Below are 16059 nucleotides of genomic sequence, written 5' to 3'. Positions count from 1 at the left end.
CTGTACACAGGCATGTGTGCCTCGTTTTATTGCGCTTAGCTTTATTGCACGCCACAGAACTGCATTTTCACCAGCACGGAGGCAAGACCCTCCGCTAGAAAAGATGACAGCTAGCTGAAGGTTCACATGATACTTAGCATTCTTTAGCAAGAGAGTATTTCTAAAATCAAGGCGTGTGCATTTGCTGGATGGAATGCTCTTAACAGACCGTGTAGTGTGAACAACTTCTGTAGGCGCCGAGGACTGAAAACCTGTGTGATTCACTTGATTGTGATATTTGTATCGATGTGGTCTGGACCTGAACCTGCAGTATCTCCCAAGTATGCCTGTATTCACGGTTTGGGCATATTCTTGTAAATAGCATATAGTTGGATGATGTTTTTATTCCATATATTGTTTTTACCTAGAGCATTTAACTTACATTTTGTGTAATGATTGATGCATTGATTATTGACTTATTTCTATCCTCTTATTTTGTAATTTTTATTCCACCGTATCTGCATTCCTTTTTCCACTCCTTTCCTGCCTTCTTTTAGATAGAAATTTTCTCCGTCACATACAGTGTTTTTCCCGTTTTTGAAATTTAGTTTTCTTATTCCTTTCGTGATTCCTGTAAGATGTTTTACATGATATTTAACTCACCAGAGTCTAACTGCACAGACACTGTTGTTTTCCTGCATTTTTGTTTTTCACTGGCGATGCTAACATTTCCTCCTCTGCTTGGAGTTACCACTTCATTGTCTTCTTTCCTTGGGCGTCAGCTCTCAGTTTGATGCTCTATGAAGGTGATCTTGTTTCCCCCTCCCTAATTGGCTGCTTGTAAGATTTTGGCATTTTGGTGTTTTAAAGGCCTTGCATTTTCACTGTGTTGTATTTAGTTGTGGATGTCTGTTTATTTGCCATGATGAGGATCTGTTGGGATTGACTGTATTTCTCCTGAGTGCTCAGAAATTTGTTAGCTGGTAACTCTTCAAAGATTGCTTCTGCTCCATTTCGATTAGACACACGTGGGGACTTCTCGCTTTAGCCTCATGTCTCTAACTTCTCTCTGACATTTTTTTACCTCTTTGTGTCAGCGTTGCATTCTGGGTACTTCAGATCTCATATCCAGGTCACTAACTCTCTGTAGTTGCGTGATCTGTTATAAAGTTATTTTTACTGATTTTTTCCAATTTCTGGATGTTCTGTAGTGTTTTTTGAATACTGTACTCATGTTTAATCTGCTTATTTTATTTTATTTTATTTTTTGGGGGGGTTTAATCTGCTTATTTTATATTGTCTGATCATTTCATTACATGGAGGAGTTTTATGTCTCATTCTGCTGTTATTTCAGCCTGGGCCAGCTTGTGTGTTGTGTTTGTGTGTTTAGACATAGTATACTGTGAGCTGCTCCTTTTTCTTGCAATGTCACACCTGGGGCTCCATCGGCCTGGAACGAAGGGGAGCCCCCCCCCCCATTTCTCTGCTTCTCTCGTGGTGACAGTGTCAATTTGGGACCAGGCTCTGTTCTCTGCTTGAGGTTTTATTGGCTCAAACCCAAGTGAGGGCCCACCCCTGATTACAGGTTCTTAGGGGATTTTTTTTTCCTGCTCTGCTTAGGACTAACATTTATTAAAACAAGCAAGTTTCCTTGTATTTTAGTTTTGATTCACCATTACATTGAAGGCATAGCTTTTGGGGGGACCAGCTTTCTGGGGGGCACCTCTTTTTGGATGCCGTACTTTGGGATGGCCACTCGAGGCAGTGAAACTGACTGCTAGGCCCGGTGGTGGGTTTCGTAAATGGCTGAGGGAGAAGCAGACTTTAGAGCCCTCTCCCTCTCCCCCCCCCCCGCCCCCCCCCCTCCCGGTTCCCACACCCACCTGGTTTCTGGCCTGCCTGTTGGTGATCTTTCCCGCTCAGGGTGCCTTTAAGGGGCTCTGCAGTTGTGTCAGGCACTCGTCTACCATATTGCCCGGGGAGTCTTCCTTGAACTGGTTGCTATGATTTACAATGAAAAGCTTCCTGACAGGGACTCATCCCTGTATTTCTGTGTAAACCCAACGTGGGCATAGGGCTGCCAGTCTGATTGTGGCCGGATCCCGTTTGCTGTTGTCGTATTTGGACACAGGAAGATGATATCTTAAGTGAGACGGACTACAGGTTTAGTGCTGCCTTTATCAGGCTGTGTCGTTAAAATCATGCCGGTGAGCGTCATAACAAGGTGCTCTTGTCGCCCTGTTCTCGGTGCTCTTTAGTGACCTCTCCTCTCCTCATGCTCATGCTGGGCCCCGCCCGCCCCTGGGGATGAGGACCTGGGCCTCGCCCTGGGCCTGTCGGGGGCAGTGACCTGGACTCGAGTGTGGAGGAAGCAGGAGTGTCCCGGCCCCGGGGTTCAGCTCCTCCAGTCCGTCTCAGAGGCCCTGCTCCCATTGAGGCGGCAGCCACACTCCCCAGCTGCCCAGGGCGTCGCCTTGGCCTTGGCCCTGGCCCTCGCTGGGTTTCCCGGCCGGAGACGCGTGCGTCCAATCCCTGTTTAAGGAGCACTTGCTGTCTGCCCGGCCCTGGGGCTGCTGCAACATAAAAACAGACAAGATTCCCATCTCATGACTCTCACAGCCCGCGAGGCTGGGGGCACGGCCAGCCGGTAGCATCCGTGCTGTGCCCGCTGTGCCAGGTGCCGTGGGAACAGGAAGCTGTGGGGGTGGTTCCCACGTGTCAGTGTCTGCAGGTCAAGTCCCACCCGCCCCGCCCGGTTCCTCTTTTTAAGAATCGCCTTAGCCATTTCTTGTGCAGTTACTCTCCCATGTAAATTTCACAATCAACTTGTCAAGTTTTTTAAAAAAATACCGGGAGATTTCGGACTTGGGCCGCGTTGACTCTAGATTTGGGAAGAACCGACAGTGGCCTTGGCCCCGCCACGAAGCAGCATCCCCGCTCGCTCCTCTCTCTCTCAGTGGAGGCTGAGAGCTTCTCCGTGAAGACCTGGTGCGCTCGTTGGGTATATTGGGAGGCCTCATGTTCTACGTTGGAGTCTGTCACTTTCTCTTCGGTGCCGGTGGCTGGTAGACACGGCACAGGCGGATCTGTCCTGCTGGTCCGAGTGGCTCTGGACGCCGGCTTGGTGCCGCTCCTGTTCCGAGCCGTCTGGCTCTGTCCAGGCACCGATGCCTCGCTCTGCCTCAGTGGCTGCCTTTGTCCCCGCTGGGCTTTGCCCGTGCAGCCCCTCCCCACCCTGTCAGGCCCGTCCTGAGGTCCCCTCACCACCATCCCTCCCCCATTGCCCTCCATCCCCTGAGAGCTGCCCCTCCAGCCTGCGGGTCTCACTAGACCTGCCTCCACCCGAACGGGAAGGCCAGTGTCTGGGAAGGAGGGAGGGAGTGTGAGAGGTTGTGCGAGGGTGGTTAGGGTTTGGCTGTGGTGTCCTCACCGGGCAGCACTGGGAAGAGGGCCACTGGGCCCGACCAGCTGCCCAGTCCTGGTAACTAGAATGTTCCCAGAAGCTGCTAGGGAACATTGTCAGACAGCGGGCCGTTCACCAGCGCGGGCTAGGTCTCGTGCCCAGGGCACCACCCAGGCTGTTCACCAGCGTGGGCTAGGTCTCGTGCCCAGGGCACCACCCAGGCTGATCTGAGGGTTGGTTCTTATTGCTGACTTGGGGCCTGGCTCAGGGGCAGGATGCCCCCGAGGTTCCTGGCCTCTCTGGGGCTGGGAGCAGCCCCTGCACGGCCAAGGCTAGATGCACTCAAATCCTGGCAGAGGCCTGGCCCCACACAGTCCAGGTAAAGCCGACGCCACCCCAGATGCTGACTCAGCCCTCACGCGTCTTTCTAAAAAGGCCCTTCTGCTCCGGACCCTGCCCCACTCGGTCTCCCCCCCCTTCCTCCTGCTGCCCGTTCAGAGGCGACGAGAGCCCCTGCTCCTCCCAGGCCCCTGCGGGGCTGTTACCTGTTCTGCTTCACCCAGTTACAGACTCGGGGCCACGGGGGACTCCACGTCCAAGGCTTTAATACGTCAGAAGATGCTCCCACACAGCCCGCCCCCCGCCCGCGGGCAGCCTGCAGCCCTGGCTCCTGAGTGGGCGCCCTAAGGCATCTCACAAGTTGGAGTAGGAAGAAACACCCTGTGGTGAATGCTCGGCGGCCCGTACTGAAGGGGGTCCAAGGAGAGGGCAGGCACAGCGGCAGGAGGGCCAGACTCAGACAGGAGCCCTGTCTTCATCATTTAGCCTTTCCAGATACCATAGCAATGTAAGCAAAATAGCTATTTATATAGATTTATATATTACATAAATAAATCAGGCCAATAAAGTTCAGGGGTGCTGAGACAGGGCACCCCAGGTGCTAGGTCTCGTGCCCAGGGCACCACCCAGGCTGAGCTGAGAGTTGGTTCTTATTGCTGACTTGGGGCCTGGCCTGCCCCCGAGGTTCCTGGCCTCTCTGGGGTGCAGCCCCTGCATGGCCAAGGCTAGAGGCGCTCAAATCCACATGGGGGCCCCTCAGTCCCCCCCCCTCCTCCGCCCCCCGTGCTGTTGCTTGGAGACAACTTGTGCTCTCCTGGGCCCAGCGGCCCCTCCCAGCCCCTTCTCTGGGGGCCCTGGGCTCCGGGGGGCCGTCTCGCTATGTTGAGCTGAAAGTGCTCTGGACGAGGGTCGGTCTGGCTTCCTGATGTCGTAAAAAGAAGGGGCTCTTGCCAGCACGTTCGTGGCAGGAAAGCACACGTGGAAGCTGTCCGCTAAGCGCGGGACTGAAGTATTTACTAACCGTCTTGCTGGAAAGAAGTGGAGGTGGTTTTTCTAAAAAAAAGTCCACAGCGGCTCCCTGGGAGGGTCGGTGCCTCCGCCTCCGGGTGGGGCTGCTGGGTCCAGAGCCCGGCAGCTGCCTGAGTGGGGACTGGGAGCTGGGGCCCAGGGGCCCAGGTCCCTAATGAAAGGGCGCAGGTGACCCAGGGCACCTGGGGCTGGAAGAACCGCGTCAGCACTTCCTCCTTCCGGGTGGGAGCTCCAAAAAGTGTCTTGTTTTGTTAAAAAAAAAAAAAAAAAAAAAGGAAAGGAAAAAGGGGGGTGGGAGGGCCGTAAGTACTACAGGGAGTGCGTTCACTACAGGTGGGCCCGGCCGGGCGGAGCCTGGTGGGCAGGAGGGCGGCGTTCAGAAGATGTTGGGGCACATGTGCCAGTCCTGCTTCTCCTTGGCCTCCCAGTAGCCGCCCTTGTACATGCAGGCCGTCTCCCCGGTCAGCGGGTCCAGCCTCCTCTCGAACCACAGCGGCGTGTGCACCTCGGTCTCCTTCTCTGCGGGGCGGGCACAGCAGGCGGTGGGCAGGCAGCCTCCCCCTGGTCCGCAGGGAACCCGCTCCCGGCCCCCCGCCCCTCCCGGGGGCGCCCCCTCACCGTCCTCCGTGCTGCAGCCCCGGGAGCAGGCCTCGGCCCGCCGGCGCCGCCACAGCCGCTGCTTCTCCTCCAGCCGCTGCTTCTCCGAGTTCGCCTCGTCCCACTGCCCCTTCTCCATCAGCCGCTGGTCCGGCCGCAGCCGGCTGTCCGTGGGCGCCACGCCCTCCTCGTGCTCGTTGAGGGTCAGGGCCAGCTCCGAGAAGTAGTACATGTTCTCGGCGTTCTCCCTGCGGGGGCGGCGACATGGCATGTCCCCCGCGCCCAGCCCATCTCCCCTTCCAGCGCACACCCCCACCCCCACCCCAGGAGCTGGCAGCACCCCGCTGTTCTTCCCCGCTGGCTGCGTCTGTTCTGCTCCTGGGAGTGTCCCCATTTCGTCCACTTGTTCAAATTTATCAGTGAAATCTCTTCAGTCTCCCACTGTGATGACGGATTTATCCATTTCCGCCTTTACTAACAACATGTGCTTTGTATGCTGTTGAGGCTATTTCATTACATGTATAATGTTTGAAACTATTATACCTTCTTAAGGAAATCAGCTCTTTAACCTGTAGCTACTCTTCCATCCCTAATAATGCTTTTAATTTGAAGATTCCTTTACCTGATATTAATACCGTCATTATGGGTTTTTTTTGTTTGTTAATATATTTTATTGATTTGAGAGAGAGAGGGAGAGAGATATAGAAACATCAATGATGAGAGAGAATCATTGATCGGCTGCCTCCTGCACGTCCCCCACTGGGGATCAAGCCCGCAACCCAGGCATGTGTCCTTGGCTGTAATCGAACCCGGGACTCTTCAGTCCGCAGGCCGACACTCTATCCATCGAGCCAAACCGGCTAGGGCTTGTCATTGTGGTTTTATTGGTTAGCATTTCCACGATGTATTTCTCTCAGAAGGTGCATGTGGTGCATGTATCTGGATTCCTTCGTATCCTTCTCTGTCACCCCAGCACGTGGCGCTGTCTCCCCTCTCGGTGCTGGATTGTGGAATGGCCCCCCTTGGTCTTGGGTATGTATTGCAGCACCTCCTGGATTGCTTGCTGCGCCCAGTACCTGTTTCACTGTGGGTTTTGGGGCATCAAACCTGCCGAGCTGTTCCCTGAGGAACAGCCCTCATATTTGAATGGTAGCTTGGCTGAACAGAAAATTTACCTACTATTTTTTCTCCTTTACTTTGAAAATATTAACCCAACATCAGCTGCTGAAAAACCTGATGTCAATCTGATTCTCCCACTATAGTGCGGTGTGGGCAGAAGTCTGTCTGTCCCTCCTGTCTCTGCGACTCTAAAGGCCCTTTCCACCCGGGGTCTTTCATTGCTTTGCTTCTCATTTTTCTTTCTTTTCTTTTCCTGCTGGGATTCCAATTACACATGCCATCTTAGTGGTCACTCTAGGAATCACATTATCCATGCTTCACACAGTCAAAGGTTCACACACATCTGGACCCTCCCCTTCAAGAAGTTTTCTTCCCTTCACCCCTCTTTCACTTACATCATCGCAGCTACGTTTTATGTTTACATTTTAAACCCCATGTGGTTATTTGTGTGTATTCACTGTTCACTTAGGTTCACACTCTGAGATCTTCCATCTGGGATCAGTTCCCTCTGCCAGAGGTGCAACCTTTAGTGCAGGTCTCCTGGTGGCAAAATAAGTTTTCGTTTGTCGGAAAATGTCTGTTCCCGCTTCACCCTGTAAAGATGTTCTCAGCGGGTGTCTAATTCCAGCCGCGTCTGCGCTCCCGGGAGATCTCATCGGCCTCCGAGCTCCCTTACTGCCCAGGAGGTGGCAGCTGTCAGTCTGCTGTTCCCCGGGCAGTAATCTCTTTTTAAAACCTGGCGGCTCAGTACCAGGTCCTGCTCCTCTTCCCAGGCCTGTCTCCCCGCCTGGTTCTGATGGTTTCTGCTGACCTGGGCTTGGCGGACGGGCTCCCTTAGGCCTTCTGAGGAGGTCGCGAGTGCAGTGACCCTACGTTTCCTGTCTTTGGAGTCTGTGCGCCACTGTGTCGTTTCCATTCCTCGGACCACGGGACTCTGTCCCATGAGCTGTTGGAAGGCTCTGCATAGGACTTGCTACCCTGGGTGATGTCAGCCACACAGCTTGGCTTCCTGCCCTCATCTGGACTGACCTTCTGACCCCTATGCCGCTGGCTTCCTGTCTGGCAGGGTCCCCTGCTGTCCCCTCACCCTGCCTGCTGCCCTCAGAAGTCCCTGCGGTCCCCCCACTCACGGCAGCGGGTACTTCTTCCACAGCAGCTTGGCCGGCAGCGTCTGGTACACGGTCTTATGCTTGCCGTCCATGCTGGGGCTGCTGGAGCTGCTCTGCATGATCTTGGCGTACTCCATCTGCTCATCCCACGAGCCTGACAGCACGTAGTGGGCCTTGCCCTGGCCATCACTCACCACGCCTGTCACCTGTGGACATGGCAGGACCGGCGTGGGCAAGGCCTTCTCTGGGTCGACCCTCAGGGCTCTGCGAGGTGGCCTGCTTACCTTCCGGGCCACCTCCTTGGAGAAGTAGCTGTAGGGCAGGAACTTCAGCTGGCACCGGTCCTTGGTCTTGTGGTTCACAATCTCAATGTCCCCTGTCTGGTGAGAGAGGGTGGTGGTCAGCGGCCGATCCCCAGGCCAGACCCCCACTCCCGAGGGCGCCCCTGACCTGGTCGATCCAGAGCTTGCCCACGATGATGTTGTGCACAGTTGAGGTGCTTTTCCTCCACACGTAGTGATTCCCACTGGCCTGAAATTCTAAGTGGATGGCGCCTGGAGCGAGACACGGGGTCGGCGGTCATGGCTACCCAGGCTGGGCCCCACCATCCCAGGGTCCTGGGAGCTGTATTCACACAGAGGGGAAGGGACACGGCCCTGGAGGCTCCAGGCTGGCTTCTGGGTGTGGGAAAACCCTCCCCCTTATCCAGAACGTCTCTGCCCTGGATGGGCACAGGCCCAGCTCACCTAGCGGCATGATGGAGAGGTATTTGCCCCGGAATTTGCTGGAGATGGTGATCTCCTGCCAGAGGCTCCAGCCATTCTTGGAGAACACGTGGTGCGCGGCTGATGGAGGGTGGTGGCTCACCTGCGACAGACCCGCTGCACGTGAGTGTGGGACCCGGGCCAGGTCTGCCCCCAGGCAGCCGGCAGGCATCGAGGGCTACAGACCCCTGGAGGCCCCGGAGAGACAGTGCTCCAAGGAAAAGCCAGGGCGCAGCAGCAGGTGCAGCCTGTGGCTGTGAGACAAGGGCCGGGCGTCTCCACACCCGACTCCCAGGCTGTGAAGTGGGGGTGATGGCAGAGCCTGCGCCTCAGGATGTCAGGGTGCCTGCGACGGGCTGTGCTGAGCGCTGATAAGGGAAGGTGTTCGTTCCTCTCCACCGAGGGCTTCGGCGCCCACTTTCCAGTTAACCTCCCCACTCCCTGCCCAGAGGCAGGAGACCCAGCTGCCTGACAGCTCCTTGGGCATGGGCATGGGCATGGGCTTGCCAGGACCAGAGGCTGGGTCCCCTTCGTCGCCTCTGACCCCAGGCCTCACCTGCTCGCAGAGTGAGCGCAGGCCCATGTCCTCGAGGCGGTCCAGCTCGAAGGTCTCCCCGAGCATGGGGTTGAAAGGCTTGGCGATGCGGTGCACGGTGGTGGAGTAGGAGGACACGGAGAAGGCGGCCACCAGGCACATCTGCTCCACCGAGCTGCTGCAGTGCACCGCCTTGTCCAGCAGGTGGTGGTACTCCAGGTCCTCCGTCAGCCGCTGGAGCATGGACAGGGGCTCGTTGAAGTTGACCTGTGGGAGGGCGGGGGTCCGGCTGGGGTCCAGCTGAGCCAGCTGCTCCCAGCGTAGCACCCTGGCTTTTCTCAGATGTGCAGGGACATTGCTGCTCAGACAGCACCTTCCGGGAGGTTCCTCTCCCTGCCCCTCCACCTTCGTTTCCCCCACAGCCCTGACCACCCTGACCTGCTGTCCCTCTCCCACCCCAGGATGTCAGCGCCAGGGCTGCTGCCTTTTTCAACACTGAGCCACGGGGATGAGTGGATGGTGGACAAAGTGGGGCTGGTCTTGCTCATATTCTGCGCTTTGAGCTATGATGCAGGTTTTCTGTTGAGAGCACCTGCCGGCTGTGGTGCTGGGCTGTGACCACTCAGAAGTGGGTGCCGTTCATCTCCCCCCTTTGCAGCTGTGGACGCAGAGGCTGGAGGTGAAGGGACTTGTCTGGGGTCACAGTAGAACCAAGTCTGGCCTAGAGCCTCCAAGCTCCTCCTCTGGAGATGCCCTTGTGGCCTGGCAGCCAGAGGGTGCCCGCCCGTGCCCTGAGCCTGCTGTGTGACCTCGCTGGGGGAGGGCCTACCTGTCTACAGACACAGCCCAAGCCTGCCAGTCCCACGGACGGGTCAGGACAGCCAGGACATCATAAGGCCCCGTCAGGTGCAGCGACATGGGGGTCCCTGAGTCTCTGATCACCGCAGAGCCCCTCCCTCAGAGCCTGAGACCTCTGCTCTTGGGGGATCGCGGCAATGACACGATTCAACAGTGTGTGCTCGCGCCTCAGGTGGCAGAGAAGGCGACTCCCAGGGGACCCAGTGAGGCCCCCTGCCTGAGCCCTACCGGCATGGGGATCTTGGAGAGCTCCCGGCCGATGCAGTTCTTCATGATGCTCCAGAGATTAAGGCTGTAGTTGGGCTTGTCGGGGATGCGGACACGCCTCTTGACTTTGGGGGGGCCCTTGGGCGTGAGTGAAGCGCCGTCCTGTACCTGCCAGAGAAGCAGTGTGTGCATCGGCAGAGGCCAGAGCACATGGCCCTCCAGGGCTCGTCCTCCCCCCTGACCCAGGGAGTCTGAGGACCAGCTGCTGGTGGGACGAAGGCAGCAGGCCACTGGGCCTGCCCCAGGACCCCGAGCTCCAGGTGGCCTCCCCTCAGCCCCCCTCAGGGTCTCCCCGTCACTCACATTGTCTGCCGGGGTCCAGTCCACAGGGCCTGTGGTCCCACCCTCAGTTTTTCTGCAGGAAACACAGTGGGAGGCAGGTTATTGACAAATGCGAGGCCTCCCCAGGGCCTGGCCGCCTTCTAGCAGGCCCTCCCGTGAGATCGGAGGGGCAGCGCCCCGGGCTTCCTTGCAATGGGGCGTCTCTCGGTTCAGGATGGTCAGTGGGGCTGTGAGACCGGGGCAGGTTGGAGGGGCCCCCACTCTCTGAGGCCCGTGGCAGCAGATGCTCAGAAACCCTCCCGAGGTGCCTGCACAGCCTCCTGAGGCCTGGCCGACCCAGGACCAGGTGAGGCCGGGGGCACCTCTGGAGGAGCCGCAGGGATGCCAGTGAGTGCCCTGTTCTCTGTCCATTGAAAATGAAACCCTGATACAAACTCGATTGGGGCCTTTTTTGACTTAAGGAACAACAGACCCAGTCCAAGCAGAAACGCCGTCTGGCACGAGACTTAGAGCAGCAGCCCGAGAGCCCACCTGTCCTCCTTGGCCTCGGCGATCACAGTGATGAAGGCGGTGGAGTCTTCCATGGCGTCGAAATACTCCGTATCCTCATCTTCCTCACTGTCCTCTTCCTTGGAAGTCAAGAGGCTTTCTAGGGACACGCAGAGCTGCTGCGTCATTTGCGGCTTCACAGAGCCTCGTCGCACCCACCTGAGGGGTCCAGAGCCTACAGGACCCGCACCCCATACTCTGATCCTGTGCCCCCCTGCCCCCCGGCCCTCATCCGCTCTCCGAATGTGCTTTCCTGTCACAAGCCTCCTTCCTTCCAGAGCCCCCGCCCCCGTCCTACATGCTGCTCGGTCTGGGGGTGGCCTAGCTGCCCTTCCCAGGGCACCGTGACTCCCAGCCTCAGGCAGCCGCCTGCCAGCCCTGGCACCGAGGGGACAGTGGGGTCACTGAACTTGTCTTTTGAGAAGTGGAACCTAGACGCGGGGAGACTGGCCAGATGCGGGCTGGCCTGGGCCCGGGAGGAGGCTGCGGCTGGAGTGGCCCGGCCCGGCCCAGCGCTCACCCGGGTCGAAGTTCTTGTTGGAGTCGGAGGACCGGCCGGGCAGGCTGTTGCGGAAGGCCCGCTCGAGGCTGTTGTGCTGCTTGGCCAGCTGCTCGATGGTCTCCTCCAGGTGGATGCGCTGCTCCTGCTCATACTGCAGCGCCCGCTGCCATTTCCGGCTGTGCGCCTCCGCTAGTGCCACAAAGTCCCTGCAGGCCTGGGAGGCAGAGTGTGTGAGCACAGAGCCTGTCGCCCAGTGAGGAGGACGGGTCCTGTCTCCGCCCCTTGCACCCCTGGGGGTCACAAACATCTCTGCTGCCTCCTGGGCTGCCGCGGGGACCTGGTTTCTCAGAGCTGGCTAGGAACTGCTCTGGCGGCGTCCCCTCCCAGCGGCGTCCTCTCTGAGACGACAGAGTCTGACAGACCCTGTGCTCACAGCTCCCAGTCTCCGCTCACCCAGCATGGAGGGGCCAGCCCCATTCACACATCAGGAACCAGAGGCTCCGTTCCCAGCAGCTCCTCTGCAAGACCCTGGGCCACTTCAGGTCCAGGGGCCTCCCACCCTCCCTCAAGGTCAAGGTGCGGGGCCCATGGGCCACACCTAAGCCACCATAACCCGCTTCTCCAGAAGGGCCGGGGTTTATCCTGACAGGTGTCCTGGCGCAGGCGGGTGTGGGAGACCTCGGAAGGAAAGCCGGCTCCTGATGCTTACCCGGCTCCCGGGAGGGGAGCGCCTGCGCCCGTCCCAAGTCGGGGGCTGTTTTGATCCATAGGGCGCCCCTGCTCCTGTGGAGCGGCACTCACGGGCGCCCCTGCAGTGTGGGACCCTCGAGGCCGGCCTGGGTGAGCTCAGGGAGGCCTGGCTCCAGGCCTGGCTCACTGCCCCCTGTGGAGCCAGGCCTTTATCCCCTGGGCCCTACAGAGGCCGCCCCCAGTTCCCATCCCTTCCTCCCCACTGCAGCCTGCAGGTGGGGCCCTGACTGCACACCAGTGACCACCCCAACGCGAAGGCACCTCTTTGCTGGGTCCGCACCAGCAGGTGGGGAGGCGGTGCTGGGGGGGCGGGCAGAAATGTTCCAGGCGCTTACAGGGACCCCCTCCCCACTCCACAGGCAGTGAACCCCGGCTCAGGTCACACGGCGGGTCCCAGGCGGGCCACAAGCAAGGGTGTCGGGGAAGAACCCTGTCGAAGCACCAGGACTCGCCCTGCCTGCCTCCCAGCACCTGTCCCTGCTGCTGGGGACATGCGTGACCTCCGCCTCGCGGCCACTGCAGGACAGGCTGGTGAGCAGCAAGGGGACAGGAGTGTGACCCCTGGGACAGGCCGCATGTGGCTGGGCTGGATACAAGATCATTTAAATACAGTTCCTCATGTTGTGACCCAACCATAAAATTATTTTCGTGGCTACTTCATTACTGTCATGTTGCTACTGTGATGAATTATAATGTAAATCTCTGATATGCAGGATGGTCTTAGGCGACCTCTGTGAAAGGGTCGTTCGACCGCCAAAGGGGTCGTGACCCAGAGGTTGAGAACCGCTGATCTAAGGGCTCACATAGTTGGACCAGGGCCTTCACCACTGCCACTGGGAGGGGGCAGGGAGGGGGCGGGGGGGTACCTGCAGTAGATGAGCTGCCCCAGTCACCTGGGGGCTGTGGAGAGCCCCAGTGCACCTACCTGGTGTCGGTCCCCAACGCCCAGGGCTTCCTCTGGCACCGCCACCCTTCTCCCAGCCCCATGCTGGCCACACAGCACAAAGGCAGGCACTGGCCTGGCCCCTGCGCCCGCCCGGGGAATGCTGAGCTGGGCTGTGCACTACTGTTTGCCCACTAAGCTGGATTAGCCTGGGGCCCAGCAGGGGGGCTGCTGGTGGGGGGGATCCAGGGAAGGCCTGGCTGGTCCAGGCTCCGAACCCACAGTCACATTTCCCCTGAGACACTGCCACCCTCTCAGAGTGGGGCACCTGGAGGCCCCTGCCCACACGACAGTTGCTGCTGAACCATGCACGGGGCAGGGAGCAGGCAGGATAAGGAGCCCAGCATCCGGGCCCCTCGCAGGCATGGCCTCACTGCCCACCCTGGGCAGGACTGTGACCTCCTGGGCCTTGGAGTCCTCGTGGGACAAACAGGCTGAAACCCAGGACTCCTATGGCGTCCCCATCAGGGCGATGGCCTTCCTCCCACCCCCGAGGCTACAGAGGTCCTTGGGATGAAGAGCTGTGGGCTTCTACCTCCGGGAGAGCGGGGGTGAGAACCAACAGGCCCGGGACAGAAAGGGGGTCCCCACATGGGCGGGCCCTGCTCAGCCGGGACTCCCCGTCCCAGAGCCTGGCCTGGTGAGAGGCTGAGAGCTGCCCACCGACAGGAAACTGTTGGCCGAGCTGTGTGAGCTCCCAGGGAAGCTGCTGCCACGAGAGCTCCTGAGCCGGAGGCCTTCGTCCAGGAGGGAGGAGGACAAACTCATCGCTCTTGTGTTCCTAATCCTAATCCTGACGGCGACCTGGCCACTCCCCAAATGCCGGCAGGCGAGCAGGGCCTGGAGGGTGCCACACTCCCAGAAGCAGGGCCAGCTTGGGCCCTGAAGCAGGGATGGGAGTGCCGGACTCAGATGGGGTCCCTCTGGGTCAGGACCAGCCCAGCCGCCATCCTGTATATCCACCCTCCTGGGCCCTCGAGGCCGAGCAGCTCCCAGGGCCGGGCTGGCCATCGGCCTGTGCCCACTCCTCACCTGGCACTCAGCACAGGCTGCCTGGCACCCGCAGGGGCCAGCCAGCCCTTCCCACCGAGGGCAGTCACAGCCTCGCCTCGATGTGACTCCATAAGGCACCAGGCGGCAACTTTCACTGGGATCCAGACTTTAAAATAGCCCTTCCCACCTTCAGAAGAGCTACTCCTTGCACACAGGATCCAGCACCATCTGGCCACCAGTTTGCCAACTGAGTTTAGACAGTTCTAGAATCTATTTTTATTCCTCTCCCCAGGACCCAAATGAGCAGGTTCTCCGGCAGCAGAACAGTGTCAGCTGGACAGGAGCCTTCCCACGGGCCCCGGAAGAACGAGGCGGGGCTCCGCTTGGGTGGGCGCAAGGAGCCCCCCATGGCCTCCAAATGGGGCTCAGAAGCCTCAGTGTATCTAGCAGCCAATGGCTCCTGCTGACCTGGGTCTTTATTCCTCTGATGCCTCTGACCTAGGGCCTTGGCCCTGAATTGCCTCTGCACCTGCTCCCCCCCCCCCCCCCCCCCCCCGCTCCCCAGCCTCTGCACTTGGCTCTGGCCGTGCTGGGAGCCACTCCTGCCCAGACTTTCCTAAGTCCCTGCTGTCAGGATCTGCACCGTCCCGTCCAGCTAGCTCTACTGCACACACCAAAATGTGACCGCACGGGCCTTCCTCGGGAAGTGTCCGCTGCATCGGGCCCTGCAGGTGGGCCTGGTGGCAACCTCCCCATTAGCCAGAACCCCTGCTGCTTCCTGCCCCCACTGGTACCTCGACCATCTTTGGTCTCCTGACGGGCTCGCCCACAGACCGGCTTTGCTCACCAGCTGGCTGCACAAAACCTGTTCCTGGGAAGGGCCCTCCTGCATCCTGCCCAAACCCGTGAGACCGACCAGCACGTGAGGGCTGGGGCGGGGTCACGAGGAGGTCTCCCCTATTCTCCCAGCAGCCTCGACCCCCACCTACAGGCCTTCCTGGGCCTGTTCTCACCCCCACAGCCACTCCGCTGGCCCTTCCCTCAACACCCAGCAGCAGCCGCAGCTTCCCCAGCTCCTTCCCCAGGCCCAGCTGCCACTCACCCTTAGGTAACAGCAGGGCCCTCCCAGTGGGGCTCCCATACCTGCCTCTGCCTCACAGTGGCCCGGCTTCCAGGCAGTGGCTGCACGAGCTTCACTGAAAGTGAAAGGCAAAGTACTCTCGGGCCACACGCGAGGTCTCCTGACCGGGTTCCTGCTTCCAGGCTCCCCTCCAAGTCACCCCAGCCTGCCTGCTTCAGGCTCTCCTCCCCCCTCCCTCCAGGTCCCCCCTCCCTCCCCCCTCCTCCTGCCAGTCTGCTTCCATGACCTCTTGTTCCACCCCACCAGCCTGCTCTTTCCTCCTAAGGTCTTTTAACCTCCGACACACCCCATCATCTCCATGGTTACAGGGCCCGGCTGGCCATGGAGGGGTCATGGAGGGCCTCCGTGCCTCCGTGTCCACCAGCAGCCGCATGCTGCCCTGTCGCCAAGGGCTGGTCGGGGTGAGCTGGGCTCACCTGAACTCACGGATCCTAAGGGTCACGGGGTCGTGTCGTTGGAGGGGCCGAGTCCAGGCTCTGCAAGAGTCACCAGCTCTGAGGCGCCTCTCCCAGACCAGGTGTGGATCTGGGTCAGGAGCAGTCTGCCTCGCTCAGCCCACCCCGGGGCCCAGCACTGCGGGAGACACCGCCGCCGCCACCTGCCGCGCAGCCTGGTGCCTTCCGACTGGGAGGGCTGAGAGGAGGGGATGTGCTGGGCGCTCAGGGAGGCCCCGAGGGCGCAGGCGGCAGGGAAGTGGAAGCGAAAGTCACAGAAGCAGCACTTCTCTGGCCATGCTTGGCCCCCGGGCCTACAGGCAGAACCTGCTTCCACAGGCCCGGAGGGGCACCTGGCAGGGGGTGGGGGACAGACCACCCCGGGCAGGCTTGCTCCCAGGGTGACCGTGCAGCACTGTGGGTTCTGCCCAGGGCAGGACCCGCAAGGCCAGATCTCAAGGGCAAG

At 59.5% G+C, this 16059-nt stretch overlaps 1 protein-coding gene across 3 annotated transcripts in view; it reads right to left on the bottom strand.

The window, feature by feature from the left end:
* Positions 1 to 4230: 4230 nt before the first annotated feature.
* OSBP2 (oxysterol binding protein 2) overlaps positions 4231 to 16059 on the bottom strand; it is a gene marked incomplete at its 5' end in the record, with an annotated part of 59122 nt that continues 47293 nt past the window's right edge. For 2 of the 3 annotated variants that reach the window (XM_081113825.1, XM_081113826.1), the window contains 11 exons: positions 4231 to 5269; positions 5369 to 5595; positions 7597 to 7781; positions 7860 to 7955; positions 8026 to 8129; positions 8322 to 8442; positions 8896 to 9141; positions 9961 to 10107; positions 10303 to 10354; positions 10813 to 10930; positions 11351 to 11546. In XM_081113825.1, coding sequence (XP_080969951.1) covers positions 5127 to 5269; positions 5369 to 5595; positions 7597 to 7781; positions 7860 to 7955; positions 8026 to 8129; positions 8322 to 8442; positions 8896 to 9141; positions 9961 to 10107; positions 10303 to 10354; positions 10813 to 10930; positions 11351 to 11546 — 1635 coding nt within the window. In that variant the 3' untranslated portion in view covers positions 4231 to 5126. Of the gene's footprint in view, positions 5596 to 7596; positions 7782 to 7859; positions 7956 to 8025; positions 8130 to 8321; positions 8443 to 8895; positions 9142 to 9960; positions 10108 to 10302; positions 10355 to 10812; positions 10931 to 11350; positions 11547 to 16059 lie in introns of all 3 variants that reach the window. The other variant, XM_081113824.1, reaches the window with a different exon arrangement.

The sequence above is a fragment of the Myotis nattereri genome (genome assembly GCF_964212035.1).
Source record: "Myotis nattereri genome assembly, chromosome: 19".
In the NCBI taxonomy this organism is placed as follows: domain Eukaryota; kingdom Metazoa; phylum Chordata; class Mammalia; order Chiroptera; family Vespertilionidae; genus Myotis; species Myotis nattereri.
Note: the sequence above shows the minus strand (reverse complement) of the source record. Positions and strands in the feature narration are given on the sequence as shown.